Here is a 27,512-nt window from a genome sequence, read left to right as displayed (position 1 = left end):
CATTATTTTTAGTAATCAAAACCGTTAATTTTCGGTATGGTTTTATAACGAAACCTACGTTTCCGAAAGGGTGGCCACCCTACCTAAAGTTTTAAAACTCCAATCTGTCGTTTCACGGATGCAAAACAAACTATGGCCCAGAAAAACAAGTCGGCGCAGCGCTTCCAACGAAACGAATTTTCGCCTCTATGACTAATTGCCGCCCATATAACACGGCACTGCCTCATTTCTCGTTTTATTCTAGCAGAAGCCTTTGTCTTGTCGCCAAAGAAAAATAAGAAACCAAAACGAAAATGGCAGACTCATCATCGTCGGCACCGAAATCCGATTTGGAGACGGAAGAATTGCTGGATCGAATGCTTACTCGATTAGCTTTATGTGACGACTCCAAACTTGAAGTGCTGCTCTCCAAGCTTCTCCCTCTCACTCTCTCCTCTCTCTCTTCCCAGTCCACCGCTGTTCGTAACAAGGCAAAACCTACGTCACTCACTTTTCTTTGTTTGGTTCTTAATTTACGGCTTTTGTGAACTAATTTTGGAACTTTCTAAGTGAATTTGCTTGTTAATTGATTTAATTTTGGTGAGTTTTTATTATTTTAAAGAACTGTTAATGTAGGTTTAATAATTTTGAATGTATTTTTAAGCACTGACTGATTCTTAATCAGCGTCAATAAATTGGAGAAGGTAATCTTATAGGGGCAAGGTTTATGTGCAATTTCAATTGTAAATTGTGTTGAAATTAAAGAAATAGAAAAGTGGAAATAACAATAAATGAAATAAGGGAGAGAAAGGAGTCTAGCCTAGATATGTTGAGTTAGTATTTACTTAGCTAGTATTTCAAGAGATTGACTTTGTTATTTCAATTAAGTGCAAAGACAGTAGTTTTGCATTTTTGTCATCGCCATAACCAAAAAAGTGAGACAACATTCTTGGGAAATTGGTTTTGTAATGCAATTCAAGGAGTTGATGTTTGTGCGACCTAAAACTTTTAGGGGAAGTTTTGTATAAGGGAGAATGACAGAACCAATGAAAAAAAAGATCATGTTTTATGTAAATATATGACACATCTGATAAATAATACTCTTGTCTGCGCATGCAATGTGCTTGTATTGCTTAATAGGTCGAGGAGGTTTTCTAAGTCTTAGATTGCTGGAAGTTTGCAAAATAAAAAAAATGGTGTCTGAATTATTTATATAGGTTCTCCAAGTTGATTTGGTAAACTTTATGTTGCTTATAAACTTTTAAAAGGAACATAAGAACTGTTATTTTTCTTATGTTCACCTCATGGATAATTTTCCTCTCTACTTCGAATGGAGTACTTACGCATGATATCTAGGATTGTATTGTTCTTTTTATATCTGCATCTGTTGAATTTCTAGTATAAAAAATGATGCCAAACTATTAGGTTCCCAGCTAACCGTTTTGGCTTGTTCTAGCAGGTTCTTGAAATTTTGAGTCATGTTAACAAGCGAGTGAAACACCACTCTGATATTGGCTTGCCATTGTTGGAGTTATGGAAATTGTATACAGAAGCTAATTCTGCTCCAATGGTTAAAAACTTTTGCATTGTGTATATTGAGATGGCATTTGAGCGTGCAAATGCAAAGGTAGCGCCTATAACTAGTTCGGAAAATTTGTTCTTGTTTTCAAGTGGAACTAATCTTGCAATCTGAAACCTTTTGGTAATTAATGCTTGACTATGTTATAGGAAAAAGAAAACATGGCACCTATGCTTGTATCTAACATTTCCAAACTTCCCCATCAACACCAAGAGATTATAATGAGGATTGCTACTAAGGTATGTTTTAGCTTTATATCTGCTTTTTGAATAAAAATTGGTCTTTGTTTACTAGTCTTGTGATTATTCTTTACTTATATGGAGAATTTATTGAACCACTTTTTAACTCATCAGGAAAATTTTCTGAACCTCTTCTTCAGTCACATAGAAACCTCAAAATTGTCATTCTTCAACTGCATGAAGCATAGGAGACCTGTTTTCATTTTCTATTGTAGGTCCTTCATTTTAATAAACAATGTTTAATAGAAGGCATTAAGTTCTTCCCTTTTTGTTTTTGTTTTAATTAGGAGGATATCTTATTACCATTTTAGTAATTATTATTACCTCTGTTCCATTAATTTGACACTTTTTTTAACTTTTTCTTGTTACACTTAGATGACACATTCAAAAAAATCAAGGTAATATTAATTGTTTTATCCCAACTTTGCCCTTATCTAGATATGTCCACCAAACATTGTATGTCTTAAGAATTAATTAAAGGTTAATTTAGTCAGTTACTCTTATTTTTCTAGAATTGAGGTGATTCAATTATTTTCTTAATTTTTATGAAAAGTCAAAAAGTGTTAGAATTAATAGAACGGAGGTAGTAACTTTCTTCCTTTCATTTTTAATTTTTCTTTTATCTCCAAAAAGATCAAGTAAAAAAAAAAAAAAAAAAAGATACTAATTTTGTTAATAAAAGGAATTGTCTATCCACTTGGAAATTGTTTTAGAATGTTTTCATGTGGTTGTTTGTGTTTGCGAACTTTGCTTTGTTTCAGGTGATTGGTGAATGTCATGCTGGTCAAATTGACAAAGAGGTAGCCATAAAATATAGACTAGCAAATGGTTCTCAGGATAGAGAATTGTTCATTGAATTCTGCCTGCATTTGATGTTATATCAGCAGCCATCCCAAGGGTCAGTAACTTAGTTCTTCTTGATAGCTGTATAATCATTTAATTGCACTGAAAATTTCCTCACAAACTGATCATTTTGCTACAGCGGAGGATGTCCACCTGGGCTTTCAATTGCTCAAAGCCATCGTGTTACCGGAAAGCAACCTTTGAAAACTGATGAGCTTCTTATGAGAAAGGTGAAAAATCTGAATACTGTCCAGTAGTGGTGATGATGGTTCTTTTCTTTGTTTACTTATAGTTACACTCTATTCTTTTGGCTTTTACGAGCAGTTGGGTGTTTTGAATGTCATTGAAGCAATGGAGCTTGATGCAGAACTTGTTTATCCTTTGTATCTGGCTGCTAGTGCTGATTGGTATAAATAAAAATTTTCTCTATAACTTAAAACAATAGTTCACTTTTATTACTTCAATATTCTTGAATTAATTTAAAATTTGGATTATTTTTTGTTCTTTGGTGATTCAATTTTTCAAGTCAAGAGCCTGTGACCAAGAGAGGGGAGGAGCTTCTGAGAAAGAAGGCATCTACTGCTAATTTAGATGACCCAAAGTTGATGAACAAATTCTTTTTACTGTTTAATGGTATGGCTTTAAGTTCTCTTAATTAGTTTTATTAAATGTTTGAATCTGTTATGCAATTCCTTATATTGAATAAAAAGTTGATTTGCAGCAGGCTTTAATGTTATTATTGATTTGTAACTGGCGATGTGTTTGAGCACTCTTTTTATGGGGTGGGTGTCTGGATTTTCATGGTTTTCTACTCCTGCTGTTTGTGTGTAGCATGAACATGTGTATCTCTCTGATTTTCTTTATTGGAAAAGAAAAAGAGGAAGTCATATCTGAAAAAAATAAGTTTGGTTTACAATTTAGCTTGACAAGGATTGTTTGACTGTATTATAGTGACTGTTTTCCTTGGTACAATGTTAATGCTTGAGACTTGTATGTCATGGGCCGAATATCATAAAAATAGAATCGCCAAAGTGACAAGGGGACACCCTCTGTATCATGTTGAATCTTTTAACTGACTGATGTATATTTTGTGCAGGTACTACTGGAGCTGAAAGTGGTGCTCCAGAATCTAGAATCTCTCCTGCAAGCATTGCTTTGAAAGTAAAGTTGGTGTCTATATTTTGCCGATCTATAACTGCAGCAAACAGCTTCCCGGCAACTCTGCAATGTACTTTTGGCTGCATATATGGTAATAAATTTTCTCATTTTAATTTTGTCTCGAAAATTAGTATGGTTACCTACCCCTCAGGCGGACTGTAGATGACCCTCTATAATAACTCATTTTTATGTGGGTGCACTGTCATTCCTTTCATGATGAAACATGTTTTCCACTCAATGATATTCTTCTCATGTTTATGCTCCCAAAGAGACAGGCTTAAATAGCCAGAGAAAATGAAGAAAAATTAAACAGCTATTGAAATAGTGCTTGCCAGTTGTGTCTAAAATCAGCTAAAGATACCATTTGAAAGCACCTGATGCCAAAGCCCATCAAGAGACCAAGTATTATTTTTAAACTGTAACAATCACACTGGTGGTTTTTGGTTCCTTGATATCATGTAACTCTCTAAGCAAATATTCAAAATAACTGCAAATATAGCACAATGGACTGACCTTTTTTTTCCCCTTTTCTTAACTAAGTTTCTCATTTAATTTGCAAATATCCCTCTTGCATCCACGTTTCCCAAAAAAGCCAGACAATAATATCAATAAAAAGGATGATATTGCTGTTTTCATATCATATGGCTCATATAAATGCACCTTGTGCTTTATTTAGATTTTTGGTTTATGGCATGCTATCTTTCATTTCGTCACTTCATGCCAAGGTATCATTAATAATTTGCAATGCTGATTTTTTCCTTTGTCTATTAAATTTCCGAATGCTTCAGGAACTGGCACCACTTCAAGGTTGAGGCAGTTGGGAATGGAATTCACCGTATGGGTGTTTAAACACGTAAGGACATTTTCTCTTGGTTTGGATTTGTATTTTATTTATTTTTTTTTTTGTAGTAGTAAAAACCCTTGACCTTCTTTTCTGAAAAAAAAATTGGGCAGACAATAAGCTTAGGTATCAACCCTCACCCTCCATCAAAACAAAATTTTATTTTTTCTGTAGGGACCTTCACAAATGAAAGAAGAACAAACATAAAGTGATTCCATATAAATTCTAAAGTATATGACATGCTTTGTTAAAATCCTTTCCATTATTTTCTGTAAAACATCCAGCTTATGTAATTGTTGCCAGGTAGGTTCCTTAGACAAGGAGAAATATCAATACATTTGCTTCAAGTTTTCTTGATCTTTATCAAACCAATTATTGGTGTTATCACATGGAAAGGAGTTTGTTACTACGTTTATCATGGGCTTTTGATGCAGAACCTAGCAACAAGGACTATCCTGATAACCAATTTACTAAAATTCAAATTATCCGCTATGTCCTTAGTTTGTGGTGATAAAATATGGTTTTTCAGCTTCTGTGTAGGCTTAGTCTAGAGGGGTTGAGGGGTCTCTTTGAATTCAAACTTGATTGGAAAGCATTACTTTTTCAGCTTTTTTTTTTTTTATTTATTTATTTATTTTTTTTTGGTTTTTCGTAGATGCTTCTTTGAGTTCTTTTGTAGGTTTACTTGTTCTTCATTGTTTATACTCATTTCTTGCTCTCCCAGTAAAGTTTTTGCTTATAAATAGATAATTAAAAATGGAGTATGCTTTGACAAAATCAACTGTGCTAGCCTAATAACAAGAGTCAATTATGTGACATTTTATCTTGGCACCAAACCTATTTAAGGGAATTGAAGACCTAATAAACTGGGAAAATATGCTTACCAAAATGTATGTTAAACTATATGAAATTTAAAATTCCTAAGTAGAAAATCTCTAATTTTATTAGGCCAATTGAAAATAATAACTTACTAAATCAAATTAGGAAAATATCAATCCATATACACAAATTTCTATATTCTTGTGTAGGAAGGCTTCAAAGCTAATAGTGAATCAGTTGGTGATGATAAAAACCTAATAATAAGGGTCAATTAGGGTTTTTTATATAGGTAAAACCTGTTATAAAATAGGGACTCAAAACCTAATTTGATTTTAAAACCAAGCTTACTCAATAAATCTTAATGTAATGCAACTACGATCTTCCTAATAATATATCTTCTGAATAATAAAATTTAATTTATCAAAATCACCATTTACATAAAAAAATTTGCAATATCCTATCTCCAATTTTAATCATTTTTCTTTGTTGGGAAAACTTGAGCTTGAGCCTTGAAATACCAAAATAGCAACAACACTGTAATCTTCAATGGCATTGAACTAGAAGCTTGAACTTGATAGGATTGTCATGCTCTTTGGTCAAATCCAACATATCAAATGTATTCTGTCGAATAGAGTTATGAACAATTATACCAAGATCCAAAATGGACTTCTATTTTATGATTTTTTAGCAATCCTATGAAATGTCTTTGGATGCCTAAGTGGGCATGGTTGGTTCTGGAACTGGCAATCCCAGTTCACCAAATGGTGGTTGAAGGCCTCCAGCAACCGGAACCAGGACCAGTGTGGAATCGGCTGGTTTTGGGCTGGTTAAGGTTCCCTTTGTCCTGGGCTGTTTCTGGTCTGAACTGGCCTGTTGGCCATGCCTCATAGTTAGACCTGAAATATTGCATAAAGAGTGAGCAAAAAAATCTTGTGGCGTTTTTGCTAATCTTGGAGGCACACTTACCTGGAATAAAATAATATATTTGGCCGTATAGAAATGCTAGAATCTTTGAGGATTAAGTTTTAACTTTGTAGATAACCGCTGGCTATTATGATATATTTTTCTTCTTATTTGGTCCTTTTTGTTGTAGATATCTATCATCTTTTTAGGGCTTTATCCTACTTGCTATAATTATCCTTACTTCTTCTTACTCATATATTCTTTATTCCTTTAAATGGAAGGTAACTTAGAAAAAATTGACTTAAAAATGTGATTTGTTTTGGTGTACACTTTGATTCTTTGTCCCAAATATATTTTTAGTACTTGAGGTATTTCAATATTTTGTTTCAAAATTACCAAAAAATTAGTCCAAAATGATGCAAGTAAGTTGGATAACCCTCAAGTAGCACAATCATTTTAAACATCAGGTTTCCAAGACCCGATCCACTTCAGTCTTTGGTCTTCACACCACCTCTTTAGCTGACAAGACGGTATCTCTTTCTTTCAACAAGTTCAGAGAAAATTGTTGTACGACAAGTTTGCTTAGACTTTGGGGAGTAATTTCAGTGTGCAATTACAGTCTGTAAATGGGTAGGATTGAGAAGCAGAATTAAACTTTCGTAGCCACCACACTGAGGTTTGCATTGGCGTGATACCTCGGTGTAAAAATTGCACCACAATTTCCAAACCATCATAAAACATTCACTTGCTAGAATACTAAAACAAAAAATAGTAACTTCATTCAATGGAAATTTTATGAACGATGTCTTGCCAGCTTTCTTAATTATAGACTCAAAAGTTTTTAAACATTGTAAGTTTTCGGATCCATAATCCATATAAGATTTGGATGCCTAGACAGATTCTTACTTTATTTGCCATCTAGGCTGATTAGAATTGTAATGAACTTGAAAGATAATAAAACTGAACTTAAAACCCATAAGAGACTGTCACTCAACTCATTTCAAAAAAGTGTAATTGTGTAAAATTACACAAATATGCCTGCCTTCTAAAAATGTGTTTGCTGCTAATACTGCAAACAATTAGCTGCTCAAATTTATTAACCAAATTCTTCTTTGAGTTTTCTTCTTAACTGCACCAATGCTTATCAACTTCTCAATCTTAGTTGGATTGTTTGAAACCTGTAAAGGAGTTGCAAGGCCTTTCTACCCATCTGATCTATTGAAATTGGTAAAGCATAGGGTCCCAGAAAGCTGCTGACATAGCACACGATACAAGCAAACCTCTAGGTGAAAGTCCAATATTGTGCCACATGGGTTGCTAAAGATTCCAAACTAGTAAATTAATCGCACAAAGTCACTCCTAGATCCTGAAAAAATCTATATTCAAACCAGGTTGTTGATAGAACCAATATTATAAAAAAATGAGTCAACTCATACAATCATTTGAGTTTATGACCTAATAAGCAACAAATGATTCAAGTTGTTTTAAATCATTGTTGTTTGAGATTGGTGAAACATCAGGTGTTGACTTGGTGAAATCATTAAAACTGTGCTTCAAAGTTCAGGTTTTCCAATCTTAAATTCTGTTGTTCAAATATTGAAATTCTAAAAATTTTTCACAAGGTTTTGATTCTTGTGGCAATGAGGCAATGGGTTCTTGGGTATTTGAACTTTTATGTCATTGCTTCAAAGCTTTGAGATGAGAATGGTAAGCGTAGAGATGCTGAGGACTAAAATATGGAGAAAGCTAAGAATGGCCAGAAGTGAGAAGTAAAGAAGAAATAAAGCAATGTGCAGCAACAAAAAGTAATTGCTTGTAAAAGCTAAGCAATGGGTCAAATATAAAGAAAGAGTAGATGGTGGTAGTGGGACATAACAATTAATGTTTTCCATTTATTTTTTAGAATTAAGGTTTAAACAGAGCCACAATTAAAAAAAAGAAAAAAAAAAGTAATTGGAATTTGGAGGTTTGAAACAAAAAACCAAAAGAATTGGAGAAACTGTAAAATAATTAAAATAACACTGCCGACAGTCCAAATGCCCTTTTTTTTTTTTTTTTTTTTTTTCAAATTTGAGTTTCTCTTCCCCCCCTGTAAGCAACTTATTTAATTCCTCTATTTTTCTTAAACATATCCCTTGATCGCTGATATGTAAATGCATTTTAATTTACAATTAAAACTTGATAGAAATGTTAAACATAAGTTTGATACTTATATTTAGAATTATACAAGAAATTTAATTGACTATATATGAAAACCTTACTATTTTATGATTCAATTTACTGGTCTCCATCGATTCTAGTTAAAAAAGCGATTTTGAGAACCTTGGATAAAACTATAATTACCCTTGCCTATCACATTGGAAGGGAATGTACTTGAAGGTTAATTAACTCTATTTTGTTTGGAGTTTTGGAAAGAGTAAGCATATTAACAGGTGGAGAGCATTTAAAAACTTCATATTAAACGCAAACTGGGTTAAAATAATGGGGTATTAATTATTAAGGGGCATCAATGTTTAACCTATATTATCCTATCCTTCCACTAAAGTGAACTATCCAACCAAATTAGGAGGCTAACCTCCATTCATGTTTGCCCTTTAATTCTCTCTAACCAATAATTACCTTATCAGACTATATGTTGTATTAAACCTCTCTCCAAACCTTTCTCAATAATAGTGAACAGAAAAAGGGGATTAGATCCTCCTGTCACAAAACTCCAAAAACCACAAACAAGATTTTGCTTCTCTATTGACTATTAATATAACAGAACAAAAAACAAGTCAGAATACAAACTAACTTTATTGTTTATACTTTAACAGGAGTTGGTAAACTGTTGATTAATAATTATCTACTTGGAAGCATCTTGGATTTAGTTTAAATAATGTATTTTTGAGTTGGCACAAAAACTCGTTGCGGAGGTGCATCCATGTTTGTTGCTGTTCTCTATGTCCTTGTTCTTTCACTCTGTTGGTACATCTTAAGAGAAATGTGAGTAAAGCTTTATGTATTCTCATTTATACTGTGTATGTCCTTTATTTCCTTATATGCAGGCACAAAATGATCAGTTAAAGCTCATGGGTCCTGTGATATTGAATGGGATTCTGAAGTTACTTGATAGTTTTTCCAATTCAGAATCAGGTTTTGTGTGAATAAAGTTCTTTTGATATCCTCTACTTTGCTCCAAGATATTACATTATATAGGATTATAAAAGATTCATTCTGATTGATCCAGTTTCATCTGTTCATTCAATGCAATTGATCTAGTTTACTTCCAGATGTTATTGCTAGGGATACCAAAACCTTTTGTTTTCAAGCAATTGGGTTGCTTGCACAGCGCCTGCCCCATCTCTTTAGGTGTTCATCTATCCCTCTTCTTTGTGGCTGTGTCCCAGTTTATCTGATAAAAATAATCTGACGGTTATTGTTCCTTATCTTAGGGAGAAGATTAACATGGCTGTTCGTCTCTTTGATGCATTGAAAGTGGAAGCCCAGTCAATCCGTTTTATTATCCAAGAAGCAACCAATTCTCTTGCTGCTGCATATAAGGTTTGCACTTAACTTGGTAAAAACTAGCTTGTGTTGTTTTCTTTCTCTCATTTGAAGGCTTAATCTTGAAAATTATTTGTTGGCATTTCTTTGGCGTAGCTAGATCTAGCAAGTTGTTCTTTGTCTTTTCCTAATTTCTGCAATATGTGGGTATATTTACTTATTTCTTCTAGCCTTACCACATAAAAGTCTGTATACTTCTATAGGTGCCACTTTTCTATGTGCTGATTTAGTTTATTTTCTTGTATATTGGAACAATAATGACTATGATGAAGATAATGTACGGTGGCTGGTATGCCAATAAAATTTTGACGACTCATTTATCAGTCTTTTGTTTTTGTTTGTGTTTCAGTAATATCTATGTTTTTCTGCCTTTCGTAATGAATAAGCTCATAAAATCTGGAATTGCATCAACCGTCAGTGCTACCAGAACTTTTACTCACAACTCTACTTCTGCTGCTAGGAATAGAAACATCCCCATCTACCAATCTTCACTACTGCTACCAACATTATGGTTCTAGTTATCAGAAGTACATCAATTTAATGTAATTTTAAAAAAAGCTATGACTTACAGTTTTTGTTTTCTCTATGTTATGCTTTGTTTATTTCTTGATATTATTGAATAGAATGGAAATGGTAACAAAAGATTCATATAGCCGACCCCAACTAGTTTGGGATTAAGGCTTAGTTGTTGTTGTTGTTGAGTGCATATATCTTTCAATTCAAATTTGCAAATGAATTTCCTTATTCAAACATTAGATGAAACTGAGCTTGTGAATCAATAGCTTACAAATTGTTGTATCCATTATATGTTGTTTTTTATAGTTTCTCAAACAAAAATAGCATTGGTGGAAACAAAACCATTTGCTGTCAGTAATTAAATCTGTCTGGATCTTTCAATAGAATTCTTTTCTAAATGGCTACTATTTCTTTTCTTCCCAAGTACATCATGTCCGTGAAGGCTTTTATTGGAATCAACAGTCATTTCTGTGCATCAACTGGGTCTAGCAACTTAGAAGAAGAGTCTTAAGTAAAATATTTGATTTATTGGGAATGTTGTTGCAATATCTGGTTAATTACAGTATTTTGGTAGTTGTAGCATTTTATATGCATCCCCCTTTTTTTCTCAACAAAGTAGAAATACCATGTGGTTTGGCAGCTCTTTTTTTGAAGAACATTTACTCCCTTTTCACCCTCTATTAACGTGTTTCTGATATGAACATTGTATTTATTTACGTCTATTGACATGACCAATATTAGAGTATATGAACAAATACGCATACCAGATCAGTTATATTCATTTGGAAGCTAATAAGGGGGATAAGAAGGGCGGTGAGTGTGGGAAATTTGTGTTTTTGTGCTGTTTATTTTTGTTTATTTACTAGGATGTTTGGGACCCACACCCAATTTATATAAATTATGCACAATATAAAAAACATGTGTATCATGAAGTACAAATGATTTCCTGTTGATGCTTAGTAAAAAATTGTAGAAGGGGAAAAAAAAATGGTTTAAAATTTATTTGCTAGGTGTTAATTCTGTATAACTGTAGTTGCTTTTAGATGGATCTTGTGTTTAGCAACATATGGTACATATACCTATTCTATTTATGACCTATGCAAACATTTAAATATTAAGGGGGCATTTCTGGAAAAAAATGTTTGGAAGCATTTTCTACATGGATTACTTATATTGGTAGGGTAGATCCGATCAAAAAAAATATTGGTGGAGTAGATACATATTTGAATAAGGAACTATAGAATTTTCAGATGGCTCCATCAAAGCAGAGTAGCTGACGTTTAAAACTTGGTGAATATACTGTTTCTTGATCATCATACTCATATTTATTACCTCTTATGGATTGTATTGTTCAATCTGAGAAGGCCCACTGTTTTTGTCATCATTAATGACTTGCATATTTCCACTACTTTAAAGTTTGACATACATTTGTTCTTTGCTCATTGCAACTTGCAATTTGATACTCTCAACGCATAATGTGCTTGTGCTTTGATTTTTTCCCACCAATATACTTCTCTTTAAAATATCCTGAATTATTACCTAAATGATTTCATTAATTGGTATTTTATTGTTTGAGCATCAGGGAGCCCCAGCTACTGTATTGATAGATTTGGAGACACTTCTGTTGAATAATTCTCAAGTGGTATGGAGTAATTTATGAGGAACTTCTTGTTATATGGTGCAGAAATATATTTTCTCCCACTTATTGCGGTTTAATCCATTAATCACTGCTTCATGATTGAAACTTAAATTTTTTTAGTGCAACTCAGGAACAAAATGAAGCACGCTTCTGCGCTGTGAGATGGGCGACATCTATATTTGATTTGCAGCATTGCCCAAGTCGATTTATTTGTATGCTTGCAGCTGCAGATTCTAGATTGGATATAAGGTGCTGAATTTTTCATTTACTGTATATTCTTTCAACAATCATTTGTTTCTCTATGCTGAGGCTTCTGCTTTCTTCACTGTGTTGTTCATACTCGTGATAGCTTTTTCAGATGTTTCGATTTGAGTTTTTGTTGGTTCACATCAATATTTAACTTGGATTATTTGAAAGTAAAATTTTGAATAAAAAGAGACCTGAGTTTTTTTATTCTAGGACTTATCGATACAGTGAGTCGAGGTTCTTAAAATTATTGATGAACTAGGATTCTTCCGAGTATTTGTCAGTTCCTTATCAACGTAAGATTAGCATAGGGTCCTGCAAGATTGTTTTATCAATCATCTTTTCTTTGCCATTGGTACACTTATCTTCACTGACAGCCTGTTGACAGTTAGCCTCATATTGTGCAACTAGCTTTTTTATCAACAATCTGTCATTTGCATCAAAAATTACTTTTGAAGTCCCTATTAGTCAATATGACCCACCCACTTCTGTAATATACAAAACCGTAGCTGTCTTAATCTTTTGGAAGTATCATAATCTCCAAGTGTTGATTGCCTGAAGCTGTTCTTAAAGTTGGGAAGTTCTCTGATACCTTAATATCTTTTAGTTAATGCAGCATACTTCTAACACCTGTTAACAGCACCCCCTTTTAATCAATGGTGCGTATCCGGTTGGTCTGGTTCGTACTGAACCAAACCAATGCAAAGTAAATATATATATATGTTAACCAAACCAAACCAAACCAAATGCGCACAGAACCAGTTCAGTTTGGTTTGGTTTAACTATTTTTGGGCGGATTTGGGATTATTTTTTGGGTTTAATAAAGATCGAATGGAACCAAACTGAAAATTTTGGTTTTTCTATATTAAAACTAAAATAGAACCGATATTTTAAAAGACCATACACAACCAGTTTGGTTTGGTAGTTCGGTTTTTCTGAACCACTCAGCAGTCTGCCCTACTTTTAGTTCGACCTAGCCATTGGTGATTTCAAATGTTCAGCAGCAATTATGTATTTTTCATTCTATTTCTTACTAATGAATGTATCTTTTAACCAATTGAATGAAATGGTTTTCAGCCAGGTTACTGTTCACCCTTCATTTGTACCACCTTCCTTTGAAAAGGTTTTTCTTTGATTTGCTTCAACATATGCCCAATGTAGTTTCTGGTCTCAAGTTTGTACTTTCATGCACTTAAAAGATATTCCCCATGCTTATACCTATTCACAATAAAAAAAATTATGATAAAGAAATCTATATGAGGGAAAGAAGATCAACCAATCTCACCAGGTACACATTTTGGGAAAATGAAAAAATATCTTTGGCCACACTTTTTGAGTAGACCGTTTCATCATGGGGCTTTGGACATCTTGATGGCCAAAACCTACCAACCAAAATACGACTAAATAACTTTGGACATGCAAAATATGGTATTTTGGTATTTTTCTCCTTTCTCACATAACACAAGCGCTGACCACTATATGTGATTGTTCCATATCTTATGATTCAGTGTTCAAAAACTGTGTCATGACTCATTGTCTAGCCTTGAGCCTATAGACTGTTTTTCACTTGCCTTCTTACAAGTTAGTTTGATGCATTTGATTCTCTACCTGCTCCTCCTTGCCATCGCAGCTCAATCATGTGTGTTTTATTTTATGCTAATGCAAATATGGTCCTTTTTTCTTTTGCAGTCTAATGCTCTTAATTGAAAAATATGATCTATTCAAATTATGTCATTGAAAGTTTAATTAGACCCATATTGAGTTTCTTAGTTATCATGGTCCTTTTTTCATTTTTCATAAAACCCAGGGGTACTGTTCCTATAGTAGTATTCCTGTTTGAAGTTGAAGAGGGAATGGAATCAAGGTCCCCAGAAACATTTTGATCTCCCACTTATGAGGAGGGATGAAAAGAGAGAGAATGGAGCCCAAGGGGAACGTAGTTTCTTGGGTCTATTGTCTGTATTGTTACTGAATTAAGGTTTCCCACCTCTTGTCCTAGTATCATTGTTACAGAAACTTTATTGTAGAGTGTTAAAAGAGAAAGGAGCTGCAGTTTCTTAGCAGTATTCTGTATCGTTACTGAATTAAGGTTTCCCATCTCTTCGTCCTAGTATCATGGTCGCAGAAACTTTGTTGTAGAGTGTTTTCATGTGGCTTTGATCTTATTTTCTTCTTCTTCTTCTTCTTCTTCTCTCTCTCTCTTTCTAAAGGGAAATGGCACTTGAAGGCTTATTTCCTGTCAGAGATAAAGGCCAAAGTACTAGTCAAAATCTTGATGATAAGTACCCAAAGCTTGGAGGCATGTTGGATTATATTATTAAACAGCAGCCAAATTTGTTAGCTTCAAGTGAAATAAGGGAGCAAAAACTTACTTTTCCATCAACAGTGTATGTCGCCATGATTAAATTTTTGTTAAAGTGTTTTGAGTCAGAGTTAGAGCAAAGCAACTCTTTAGAGAGATCAGCTGAATTTCTCTCGTCGGTGGAAAGCATGTGCTTACTTTTAGAACATGCTATGGCATATGAAGGATCCATTGAGTTACATTCCACTGCTTCCAAGGCAATAATTACCATCGCAACTTATCTTCCAGAGGTTGGTAACTGCAATTTTCTTCATGCTTCAGGCTGCTTTTGTATTTGTATATTGATATAAAATTTATTCACTTATGTTTTGTTCTACTTTTTCTGGGTTTTCTACTTCTGTAGATGATAGCATCACATTTTGGATCTAGAATTTCATGGCTGAAGCAATTACTGAGCCACGTAGACTTAGAGACCCGTGAATCTTCAGCACGCCTACTTGGCATAGCTTGTTCTTCTCTTCCTAGTCCTGCATCATCTGATCTTATATGCGAACTACTTTCCTCAATTGGTGGAACTAAAAATTTAAGGTTTGTACTCCACCATATTACATGTCCTGTTACATTATATTTGGCAATAGTGATACACTTTCTGATTCTGGAGTGAAATAAATTTGTTTTTCAGGTTTGAGGCACAACATGGTGCGTTGTGTGCTGTAGGATATGTGACTGCAGATTGTATGTCTAGAACACCTACTGTAAGTTGTGTATTTCTGTAATTATTTCTGTGAATTTGGCCTTTTTCCTACACATTAGTGTAGCTTTGATTTAATGAAACTCTCACTTATTCCTTTATCACTTATCCAAAGCCCGAGGGCCAGATACTTTTCTCCATCTTATACTTCTGTGAATATGATATTTCAGCTAGTATTTAGAAAATATTTGAAAAGTTTGCTTTGGATGGATTTCAACGCATGTTTTGCGAGGTGATATGTGTTTGGATGAAAAGAAGTTATTTCAAAATTGGATGTGTCTTATCCGTCATTGATTAATACAGACATTTGATTCAATATATTTTGTTGTGGAATAAACTATAACATCCAAAGAGAAAAAATAAAATATGAATCGGGGGAGGATGAGGAAGAAGAAAAAGAAGAAGAAGAAAAGAGGAGGTGGGGGAGAGAGAGAGAGAGAGAGAGAGAGTTGTGCCTGAGTGGGGCTGGCAGCTGAGATTCATTTTATTTATTTATTTAATATTTATGACCCTATTGCAATTTTTCCTTCATGCAAAGGCATTGCTCAAGTAACTTCTTTTTTAGGTTCAATTTGGTTTGTGGCTACCAGTCCATTCATGGAAAAAGGAGTTGCAAGGTGGTTATGCAGAAGCATGATTTTTTTGCACTATCTTTTTGTAAAAAGAATTATAATGACATCTTTGTTAAACTGCTGCCACGTGTATTGCACATTATTCACTAGAAGAGTCTTTGAATGAAAATTGGTACTTCCACCTTAATTTAGAAGGTAACAAAAAGTCCAAAAAGTGAACAACATCAAGGGCTTGTTTTTCACATTGCTCATTGATGTGCTGTTGAGGGAAACATGTTGAAAATGTTGACCAAGTCCAAAAAGCAAACAACATTGAGGGCTTGTTTTTCATATTGCTGATTGATGTGCTGTTGAGAGAAACATGTTGAAAATAGTGACTACAGACCATTAAAGTATTTTTTAGGGTGAATAGGCATGTCTAGTTATAAAAGCTACAAGACAGCTGAACATCACTTCCGAACTGCTTTTTCTAACATCTAAACTGGTGCTTCTTTATTGGAAAGCAGTTTCAGTCTCAATACCAAACAGACAAATGATTTTGACCCATTTGCCTCCATTTTGCCAAAGTGACTCACATTGTAAACAGCCTGGAAGGATGCTCAATCCTCTAAAGATCTTGCCAAATAACTACAACTGTAATCGATTTTTTAAATAAAGGTTCTACAATCAATACTCTGGAGAATTGGCTGGCTCTGATTTTTTAGAAATAGTATGTAGTAGTTCTTGATGAAGTCTTCCAATCAAGCTGAATAACACATAAAGGACTCCTCTAAAAACCCCTTGAACCAAGCCCCATTGAGAAGCCAACAAAAGAACTCATGCCTCTGTTGCTAGAAGGGATTGTTGCCTATATCGAAAAGTCACCTTTAGTGGTGCAATCCATATTGTGATTAGTAGATAATTATATCGTTAAGTCTAGAAGAGAGTGGGATGCCAAAATTTTCTTGTATTGTGTTAGTTAACTTGGATTTGTTTAAGTTCAATTGAATTGAAAGGTTTGCATATGAGGCTTTGAGTTTTTATTGATATATTGTTGATTGATAGTAATAGAGGATTGTCTGTCTGTGGCTCTAGACATAGTGAGAGACTGGGGATGAACCTTGGAAATAGTTTGCTGTTGTTTGTAGCATTGACAAATGCCAAGAACAGTTACTAAAATGCTGAGCTGTTGAAAACAATTAAAGTGCTCTAGAAACAATGAGATTCTACAAAAAGTGGTCCTCTGGCCTTCTGGTGGTCTGATTTCAAATTGGAACCAGACCAGAACCAGCTGAAACTGCCGGTTTCGAACCAGTTGCCCCCCCCCCCCCTTTTCTCTCTCTCTCTCTCTCTCAATGAAGCCATTGCTGGAACTGACTGAAAATCTGCTGGAATCAGAACCAGGACCAGAACAGGGACTGGCTCAGTTCTGGTGCCTAGGTTCCATGAACTGTTGCACCTATCCTATGTTGCAATATGTTAGGTTCGAGGACTGAGTCATCTCAGGAAATTCCTGTTTATTTCAATTTTAGATATCTTCTTGTATATGAAACACGTACTTGGACTTGAGTCGTGCTGTTTTTGTAGTCAATATCTTTTGTTTTGATATGGGGATGCAATAACCAAATGTGGTATCATGGTTAGTTCTGTAGGATCATGCCATTGTTCTTTTTCATCATCATTTAATTTGTGTTTATAATATTTATTTTTAAATTCTTATCTTCAATTGTTTTGAATATGTATTTATTGCAGATTCCAGAGCAATTGTTTCAGAATATACTCAAATGCCTGACTGACATAGTAAAATCTGAGACTGCAATTTTGGCTTCTGTTGCAATGGAAGCTTTAGGTCATATTGGGTTATGTGCACCATTACCTCCACTTGCTGAGAATTCTGGTTCAGGTGAAGTTTCTACATTCTTGGATTAGTTATTGAAGGGCATTTGCAGTAAGTTTCAATCAATGAAAGTCCTCCCATTTGTTAAATCTGCAGTTGAGATTTTGTCGCTCTTACTCGAAAAGTTGAGCAAACTACTCTCTGGTGATGATATAAAAGCGATTCAGAAAATTGTTATATCCCTTGGACATATCTGCGTTAAAGAAACATCAGCTTCAAACCTCAATATTGCTCTTGATTTGATATTTAGTCTCTGCCGGTCAAAGGTATGGAAACTAATCTTGTTTTTGAGTCTGCTAGTTTTACTTATAATACATAACACTTAAAATGAACACTCATGCTATATTTTGTAAGCAGTACTGCAATCTGATGGTGACTATATTGCACAAATTTCTTTGTAATGTTACACAGAAATTCATTTAATGTATCAACAATACATTGTTGCATTGTGGCTTACCAAACGTAGCCTTAAGGTTTTTTATCTTGTTTTATGAGGTATATAAAGTTAGGAAAACATCTGATCCCTGTAGTCTTGGAGTTGTACAGGTTGAGGATATTCTTTTTGCTGCTGGGGAGGCTCTTTCGTTTTTGTGGGGTGGTGTTCCTGTTACAGCTGACTTGATTCTTAAAACTAACTATTCTTCACTTTCCATGACATCAAACTTTCTTTTGGGAGATGTAAACTTATCAATGTCAAAATATAGCTATAATGGGAAAAGCGAACATAATGAAGACTATCATAACACAGTTAGAGATTCAATTACAAGAAAACTTTTCGACGTTCTCCTATACAGTAGCAGAAAGGAAGAGCGCTGTGCTGGAACTGTTTGGTTATTATCACTAACAATGTATTGCGGCCGTCACCCAACCATTCAACAAATGCTTCCGGAAATTCAGGTTTGTCATCTATATGTCAAGTAGAATGTTTGTTATTTTTATTTTTCTTCTGATGTTATTTATGAACTGAATTACTCATTTAATTGAGATCAACATTGGCCAATATTCCATTAGTACTGAAAATGACCAGAGAATGGGTAATAATCAAGTCCAAACGTGCACCAATGCCCTTCCAAATACTGGATTCTTAAAGAAAGAATGAATCTCCATTAAGTGAATGAGTGGTTATGGAACAAAGTTCTTATGTGGTCCATGGTAATAAAGGAAAAGAAAGTGATCTGTTGCATAACCAAGCTAAAAGGCATATGGCAATGTACTAAAAATTGATATGCTCATATAAACAATAGGATAAATTGAAAAGAGGAACCTGCGGGAGAATGAATAAAAATTCATTTCCGCTGATATGAGCATAACAAATACAAGCAGGAGGAAAAGACAACAATAGATGTCATAAATGATGCAGGAAAGGATGATCATAAAAGGAAATTGTTTTTTACTGAGGTAGAGAGACTTGGCAATAAAAGAAATATAGAGCGAATAAGGCAGACTTTAATAAAGAACATTTTCTTTTGGTGTTTAATTGACGATGGGAATTTGGAAGTGGGATAGGTTGTTACTGAATGTGGGAAGTGTGCAAATTGTTCAGGCAAAAGAGAACTTATGTATATCTTTTGAATTTTGTCACAAATTACAGATAAAAAGGCATTTTAATTTAAAATCTTAAAATCTTGAGTCATACAGATAATAAAATAATATATATATATATATATATATATATATATATATATATATAAAATAAAACTATAGATACTGATTTCATCTTTTTCATGGGAATGAGCATGACTCCTTTACATAACTTTTTACTTTTTCTCGCATCAAGTGGAATGTGATCCACTGGCAATTTATAGTGATGTACGGATGTTTTTCTGTATAATTTTGTTGTTATTACCTGAATATTTCACCTGCTGCTCTCATGTATTCTGATTTATCACTGCCGGGTATCTTTTCAAAATTTTCCAAATGAATGCAGGAGGCATTTTCACATCTACTAGGTGAACAGAATGAACTCACACAAGAGCTGGCTTCCCAAGGCATGAGTATAGTCTATGAACTTGGCGATGCATCAATGAAGAAAAACTTAGTAGATGCACTTGTTACCACTTTGACTGGTTCAGGGAAAAGGAAAAGAGCTATCAAGGTAAAAGCATATGATGTTAGATCATCTACGTTGGTGCTTTCACGTGTGTGAATTAGAGAGAGAGAGAATGAATTGCTTTTTATATACAGCTTGTTGAAGACTCTGAAGTGTTTCAAGAAGGGGCCATTGGTGAAAGTCTCAGTGGAGGGAAACTTACCACTTATAAGGAGCTTTGCAATCTTGCTAATGAGATGGGTCAACCAGACTTAATTTATAAGTTCATGGACCTGGCTAATCACCAAGGATCTCTGAATTCTAAGAGAGGTGCTGCTTTTGGGTTTTCAAAGATAGCCAAGCAAGCTGGGGATGCTCTCCAACCGCACTTAAAATTGTTGATTCCTCGACTAGTTAGGTACCAATATGATCCAGATAAAAATGTACAGGTAAGCATTGTTGATTCTCTGTGCCAAGATGTACTAAAAAGTTCTATATGTTAGAGTTTGATGTAAATTATTCTGTTCTATGGTGTTTACATTAACCTTTTTCTTAATATTCTTACTTCTACAAGTTTCCAATTGTGTTGTCAAGTATCAGAAACTATGAAATGCAACTTTTACCATTTATTTAGCAGATATTGTATTGCCGTCTTCTTATTACTTAGTTGTTTGTATAATTATTACAGGATTCAATGGCACACATATGGAAGTCGCTAGTGGCAGACCCTAAGAAAACCATTGATCAACACTTGGACTTTATTATTGATGATCTAATTGTACAATGTGGATCTAGACTTTGGCGATCACGTGAAGCTTCCTGTCTTGCCCTTGCAGATATTATCCAAGGACGAAAATTTGAACAGGTGATGAGCTTCTTTTTCTGTTTTGTCTTGGCCAGTAATTCTGATATTTCCATTTGAGGAATTTCTTTCTCATCATTTTTTTCTTTTCTCCAAAACTTTGCTGCAAAACTTTTCTATAATCCATTACAATGGGGCTTTGAACAGTTTGACCTTTTTCCTTCAATTATTTAATTGATTCGCCAAAAAGAGTTAATACCAATGCCAGACAAATGCTATAGACCATGCTAAGATGGAAGAAATTTAAGTCACGGGTCCCTGTGTAAACTGCAATGGTATACTCAAATCGCAAACTGCTATGAGTAGTGTATTCAACCGAAAAAAAAAAGATTCTTTGAGCCCTGAAACAAATCTGATTACCAGTTAAATTGTAATCCTTTTTGGAAATTGAGTGGATTCAGGGCGACCGGGATCCATGGGAGGTTAAAACTAATTAACTCATTGGTTAATCACGAATCAGCCTACCTGTCTGGGAAAGAGAAATGATTTGTTTTTTAATCTTTTTTATGGCTCAATAAGAATAGAAATCATATTCAAACACCTGAAGGGATGGGTTCCTTGTCAGCAAGGCAATGGTAACCTCATAAATTTGGTAGATTATTAGGATACCCTTGATATTTGGTAAAATATACACTTGAACACTTGCTTTTCCATAAATGAACTTATTTGGAAGCCCTTGTCCCAATGAATATTTTACAAAGAGCCGACAAGGAATTCCATTAATAACTGGCCGTTTTAATTGTTTAAACAACACTTTAATCCCTTATTTTCATATGAAACAATTTTCAATCCCTAAAAATTAGAAGGTGAGGGGCTAATAATTATTTTACTTAAAAGATGGACTTAAATGTACCGGAAGGAGTAAAGCATATGTTTTTTCAGAAGTGAAGAATTATTTAATTCCATCTTAGAGAAGCAACAATGCAAGTGCAAATTTAACTGACTGTCAGGGGGCTTTTGTAATTTACTTGCCATATATCTTCAATGTTCCCATTTCTTAATGTGATAGTAATATTTTTTATGCCTGGTTGGTGTCATCCGGTTGAGTTCAGTTGACCTGCATCCAGCCCCTGAAAATATTTGCCTTCTTCCTCCTATGTTCAGTGAAAAGTGCTTCGCACAAGTCTGAATCACGGATGATAGTCATTAGTCAGTTGAGACATCTTTTTCTTTTCATAGTGCAGATAATGATTTGAGTTTTCTGCTTTTCATAGCAAAATAGTGTCAGAATCCATTATATTGAACTTAACAATTTTATTCTTTTTGCGCAGGTTGGGAAGCATTTGAAGAAAATATGGACAGTATCATTCCGTGCCATGGATGACATAAAGGAAACTGTTCGAAATGCCGGTGAAAAGTTATGCCGTGCTGTATCTTCATTAACGATAAGGTTGTGTGATGTCTCACTTACTGAAATATCAGATGCCAGCAAAGCAATGGAGATTGTTCTGCCTTTGTTGCTTGCAGAAGGTATATTAAGTAAAGTTGACAGTATTCGAAAGGCTTCAATTGGAGTTGTTATGAAGCTTGCCAAGGTTTGATATGTTTTGCAACAATATTGCTCTGAGCTTGACTTGAAATAATTTTATTTCTGTTTACTATGGACATAGATCTGAGTTGCACCATGAAGCGCTGTTGCTGCTTATATAATCATAATCAAGTGGTCTAATGGTGAGAACTCACTAATTTCATGTTGGACAAGCAGCAGTTTTCAAAGAGTGCCACCAGTATATTCTGAACAAGGATGTCAAATTGTGATGAACTCAAGGATAAAAGTTCTGGAGCACGATGAATCCAATTTGTTTATATATTCCAGAAAAATTTGTTTTGACTATGAATCCCTTAAATTAAGACATACTATCACAATACTATCACAACTTTTGAACTCTAGATCTACAGATCTTCATGGATTTGGAAACCAAATGATTTATTAAGGGTAAACTATTTCTGGCAGAACCTTCCAAGTGGAGAAAAACCATGTTCAGAAAATTAATGATAGATGAAAACAAAAAGTTTAAATAGTTTTCTTTTTCGTTTAGGATCTGTATTTTGGTTTTTAACTGAACTTTACAGACTAATTTTTTAATTGTTAATGACTTAAATTGTTTTATGGATATAATAACAGTTTTTGGTTGTATTAACAGGGTGCGGGGGTTGCACTGCGTCCTCATTTGCCTGATCTGGTTTGCTGCATGCTTGAAAGTTTATCAAGTCTTGAAGACCAAGGGCTCAATTATGTTGAGGTTTGAGCCTTTATAGAATCTTCAAAATATTCTAACCTTATCCTGTTTATACAACTATCTGTTTATCTTTTCTCTTCTAGTTGCATGCAGCAAATGTTGGAATAGAGACAGAGAAGCTTGAGAATTTGCGAATTTCAATTGCAAAAGGCTCTCCAATGTGGGAAACTCTGGACCTATGCATAAATGTCGTGAACATTGAATCACTTGATCTCTTGGTTCCTCGGCTTGCTCAATTGATTCGATCAGGGGTTGGCCTCAACACGAGGTGAGTAATTATTTCGAATTGATAGTTATTTCACTGCATTAAGTTAATGTTTCAGTATTTTTAACTTTTTTGAAAGGCAGTTTAGCTTTACCTGTGTCTTCCTCAGTTCAGAGGATTGAAGGGGAAAAAGAAAATCAAATCTGTTTGTGTTTTTAGATCAGTATCCTTGGAAGTGCTAATTTAACTAATGTAGCTAAATTTACAGTTTTTCTTCATTTGATTTCTGGAAGTGGAAAGACTAAGAAAGTATGGCAAGGTTCCTTCTATGTCAGTGATTCAGAATGTATTGGCCGTCTCATTGTGATTTTTTTTAGGCAATACAAGATTGAATGAATGTTATGATTTCAAAATCACAATTATTTGTACCAAACTACTCGACACAAAGGCTGTATTTTTTTCTCTTTAAAAGAAAAAAGAAAGAGAATAAAAGAGCCTCAACAACTAGCCTCAAACCACTCAGGGTTTGAAGAAGGGTTGATAAGGTTCACGCCTCCATTTATGAGAGATCGTTAATCAGCCTGTCGGTCATCTATACAAAAGCATGATTCGTTTATTAGTAATTTAAATTATATTTTTTTAGTGTTTGATTATAATGTAAGATTGATAATTAAATTTAGACATTGTCATTCTGATACTAAAAAATGTAAAAGAATGAACAGCAGGAAACTTTTTTTTAAATCTCTAATCTGTCAATTTCATACTTATGTTAGTTACTAAGGTTAAAATTGAGAATGTGTTAACAGTAGCTCAACCCCATTTTGCCCTATCCTATCCCACCAATTTAAAGAATTACGGTCCTTATGTAAGAGTTTATAATGAAGCCAATGGCTACTAATGCAATTCATTACCTTGATACTTGTGATGCAGGGTTGGTGTTGCTAACTTCATTAGCTTATTGGTTCAGAAAGTTGGTGCAGATATCAAAACATTTGCAAATATGTTATTAAGACTGTTATTTCAAGTTGTTAGGGAAGAGAGGAGTGCTGTCGCAAAACGTGCTTTTGCAAGTTCTTGTGCCATGGTTTTGAAGCATGCAGGTCCCTCTCAGGCTGAAAAGCTGATTGAGGATACTACAGCTTTACATACCGGAGAAGGGAACTCACAAATTTCATGTGCGATTCTTTTGAAAAACTATTTCTCAATTGCATCTGATGTTGTGAGCGGATATCATGTGGCAATTTTTCCAGTTATATTTATTTCAAGGTTTGCATAACATATTTCTTTACTGGTTGACTTTCAATATTAGTTGTTCACACTTCCAATATTAGTTATTCACTCTACCTTCCTCAAATATCTGATATTTCATGTAACTATATTTTGTACATGACTTGATTATAAGTAATATTTCATTTGCCTAAAGTACAAGCCGATCTGCACTTTTGTCCTTTTTTTTTTTTTTTTTTTTTCCCCTTCCATATGGAAACATAAATAAGTTCAATGAGCAAAATGAAATTTTAACTGTCTTCCATCTCCCTTGTAAATTCTCTTTTACCCTTGCTTCTCTGCGAGAGATAAAAGGCGATTTTGATTTTAATTTTCCTATAATTTTTTGTACTATGTTGATTCTCTGAATTCTCAGAAGTGGAAGAGTAAGACCTCATGGAATCATTTTATATCATTGAAATCTTAACTTTAGAACTTCTTCAGAATGGTTCTCTTTGTTTCTTGTTGTTGCCCTGAATTGACATTACATTATCAGGGTGCTTCTGTTTCAGAAAGGTCTCTTTTCTGATCCATCTATAAGAAATAGTTGAGGCTTAACTATATTAGTTAGTTATACATGAAATGTTTTTGCCCTTTGTAATTTAACATGTTTAACTCTTGTTCAGATTTGATCATGAGAAGTATGTTTCTGGTCTGTTTGAGGAGCTGTGGGAAGACAACACAAGTGGTGAAAGAGTCACAGTTCAATTATATTTGGGAGAAATTGTTTCTCTTATTTGTGAAGGGCTGGCATCATCTTCTTGGGCGAGAAAAAGAAAGGTAAATTTTGTTTTTACTTGTTTCCTTGGTCATCTGTTCTTATTCCGTAATTTTTTTTTAATTCCATTCCACAACAGTTAATATATTCAAATTTCTACCATTTTATATGCTACTCATATTTATGAGTTGTATGTTTGTTACTGGCTTGGATGTGCAGTCAGCGCAGGCAATTTGTAAGCTTAGTGAAGTTTTGGGTGAATCATTGTCTTCTTGTTATAGCGTTCTGCTTGAAGCTCTTATGAAGGAAATTCCTGGTCGACTATGGGAGGTAAGAGTATTCATTCCTGAATTTGAATATGAGAAATGCAAATTTCATTCTCAAAAGTTCTAATCCACAGAATAAATTATATTTCTTGAATTTATAATTATGACCTATACATAAAAAATGACCAAGTTCAGCTCATACTTCAGTTCTGCGATCATGCAATTTTGATTAGGTCACAAAAACTCATTAAATCAGCCTCTGTGTGGGCATTATAGAAGGATATTTAACAAAATGGTTGATCCATGTGTAGTAAACCATCAAACCTATTGCTATGTGTGATTAATTTATCCTTTTCTTAGTAAAATTTACATGTCACCGCATGTGTTTAGATGCTCTGGCCATAATTAAGTAAAGTGTAGGCTCAATTTGAAAATTACGAAGTGGTTTTTACTGATTTTTGTATCAGATTTTGTCCAGTTCTTGTTCTAAATATTTGAAGTAGTGGCTCATGATATTCCATCTATATCTATGCTTTTGATTATGGGATAATAAATGACAATTTATGCAGTTTTTCCATACTCTAGGTTCAGATTTTGGTTTGCTAATTAATTTCAATGTAACAGGGAAAGGATGCTCTGTTAGATGCAATAGGTGCAGTTTCTACATCTTGCCATAAAGCTATTGCCTCTGAAAATCCTGCCACTCCCAAGGCAATTTTGGATTTGGTATTTTCTGCATGCATGAAAAAGGTGAAGAAATACCGTGAAGCAGGTTTCTGTTCTCTTGACCAGGTAGCCATACAATGATGGTTCTGCAAAACATTCATTCTAATATTTATTCTATTTCCTCTGCAGTGAGTAATATTGATTTTTATTGAGCAGGCACACATTAGAAAAATGAAAAGTTAGAACTTTGATGGAAGTGTCTAAAAACAAAATATAAAAAAGCCTACTTCAAAGTGACTCTATATCAGGGCATGTGATAAGAGTTGAGATTGATTCTTTCATTTTTGTTGATTTTAATAAATGGTGATCAGCATACAATATTTGCACTTAATATACTCATCTGAGGATAATGCCCATAGTAAGCCGCAGCTTCAACAGGTTATTGGCTGTTATCCTATTTCTGACTTCTGATCGTATGGAAGCCTTGATGTTAGATGGGAGAATATGACCCTGTAAATACCAAAAGCTCATCTCTAAAGTTAGATCTGAGATGGGCTACATAACTGAACCACACTTGGCCCAACCACGAATAAAAGAAAGGTTTTCTTCTTCCTAACGGCATATGAAGCATCCCCAATAATGAGAATCCCCTTTTCTTTTCTGGCTTCACTCTGTAACACCTTATATTAGGAATGATGGGATTTGACTGTTGTTGGACTTTTGATTTCATTGCCTAATCTGGAAGGCTTTGTTTTATATAAGCTCCTGGGTCACAGTTAACATTATAGGAGTTCAGAGAGATTCTAGTTTGATGCCATTATTTATGGATGGTTAAAGAAAAGTTTAGATTTTGACTTTTCAAATATAGGGGGATAAAGGAACCGCTATAATGCAATTCTCATCTAAATCCTATCAAAGTCTTCAATCTTGAAAGCAACCCCAATAATCTTCTCTTTTCATGTCTCTCTCATGCACATTCATAGATACATACAATAAACATAGAAGTAGAGATGATGATGTTTCTCATTAGAAGATTGGATAACACGGTCCCAGCATCCAATTAATGGATGAATTAGATTTTGGGTGTGGCACATTGTTCATCTTGTTCATCAAATTTATCGCATGTTGTTTTATGCGGAGTCTTTAATGATCCTGTCAAATTACACTTGGAACATTAATGTTATGTTGGCAATTGAGTGGTGAAAAGTGAGGTGCTGTGATGATTATTAAAGCGCTTTTTACCTATGGAAATCCCAATGCTGGAGTGGTAGAAATATGATTATTGCTTCTGAATTCACTTCTCTTTACTAATCTCTTCAGTTAACTTCTATTCCAAGGACCTCCTCCTTTAACTTCTATTCACCAAGTTGGAAACAAACAAATGATAGACTGTCAACTTCAACTTCAACTTCAACTTCAATACATCCACCTTCTTCTGGAATAGTCATTGC

At 34.2% G+C, this 27,512-nt stretch overlaps 1 protein-coding gene across 2 annotated transcripts in view; it reads left to right on the top strand.

Moving 5' to 3' along the window:
• The first annotated feature begins 108 nt into the window (after positions 1-108).
• The window catches only part of LOC105628966 (ARM repeat superfamily protein), a 31,171-nt gene continuing 3,767 nt past the window's right edge, over positions 109-27,512 (top strand). Inside the window, exons 1-30 of one of the 2 annotated variants that reach the window (XR_005177102.2) lie at positions 109-470; positions 1,439-1,606; positions 1,708-1,797; positions 2,559-2,695; positions 2,780-2,870; positions 2,965-3,047; positions 3,167-3,273; positions 3,737-3,889; positions 4,587-4,651; positions 9,409-9,496; positions 9,634-9,712; positions 9,796-9,904; positions 12,006-12,065; positions 12,193-12,311; positions 14,519-14,900; positions 15,014-15,198; positions 15,293-15,365; positions 17,665-17,815; positions 17,906-18,075; positions 18,356-18,706; positions 19,737-19,904; positions 19,994-20,287; positions 20,527-20,703; positions 21,972-22,235; positions 22,845-22,943; positions 23,024-23,208; positions 24,076-24,320; positions 25,038-25,191; positions 25,349-25,459; positions 26,020-26,187. Coding sequence is in view for 1 of the 2 variants with exons in the window: in XM_012210472.4 (XP_012065862.1) it covers positions 294-470; positions 1,439-1,606; positions 1,708-1,797; positions 2,559-2,695; positions 2,780-2,870; positions 2,965-3,047; positions 3,167-3,273; positions 3,737-3,889; positions 4,587-4,651; positions 9,409-9,496; positions 9,634-9,712; positions 9,796-9,904; positions 12,006-12,065; positions 12,193-12,311; positions 14,519-14,900; positions 15,014-15,198; positions 15,293-15,365; positions 17,665-17,815; positions 17,906-18,075; positions 18,356-18,706; positions 19,737-19,904; positions 19,994-20,287; positions 20,527-20,703; positions 21,972-22,235; positions 22,845-22,943; positions 23,024-23,208; positions 24,076-24,411; positions 25,038-25,191; positions 25,349-25,459; positions 26,020-26,187 (4,794 nt within the window). In the remaining variant the exon portion in view is untranslated. Of the gene's footprint in view, positions 471-1,438; positions 1,607-1,707; positions 1,798-2,558; positions 2,696-2,779; positions 2,871-2,964; positions 3,048-3,166; positions 3,274-3,736; positions 3,890-4,586; positions 4,652-9,408; positions 9,497-9,633; positions 9,713-9,795; positions 9,905-12,005; positions 12,066-12,192; positions 12,312-14,518; positions 14,901-15,013; positions 15,199-15,292; positions 15,366-17,664; positions 17,816-17,905; positions 18,076-18,355; positions 18,707-19,736; positions 19,905-19,993; positions 20,288-20,526; positions 20,704-21,971; positions 22,236-22,844; positions 22,944-23,023; positions 23,209-24,075; positions 24,412-25,037; positions 25,192-25,348; positions 25,460-26,019; positions 26,188-27,512 lie in introns of both variants that reach the window. The other variant, XM_012210472.4, reaches the window with a different exon arrangement.

Source organism: Jatropha curcas, chromosome 5 (assembly GCF_041381405.1).
Source record: "Jatropha curcas cultivar XTBG-Jc1 chromosome 5, XTBG_Jcur_1.0, whole genome shotgun sequence".
Lineage (NCBI taxonomy): Eukaryota > Viridiplantae > Streptophyta > Magnoliopsida > Malpighiales > Euphorbiaceae > Jatropha > Jatropha curcas.
This window is presented reverse-complemented; position numbering and strand designations above follow the sequence as displayed.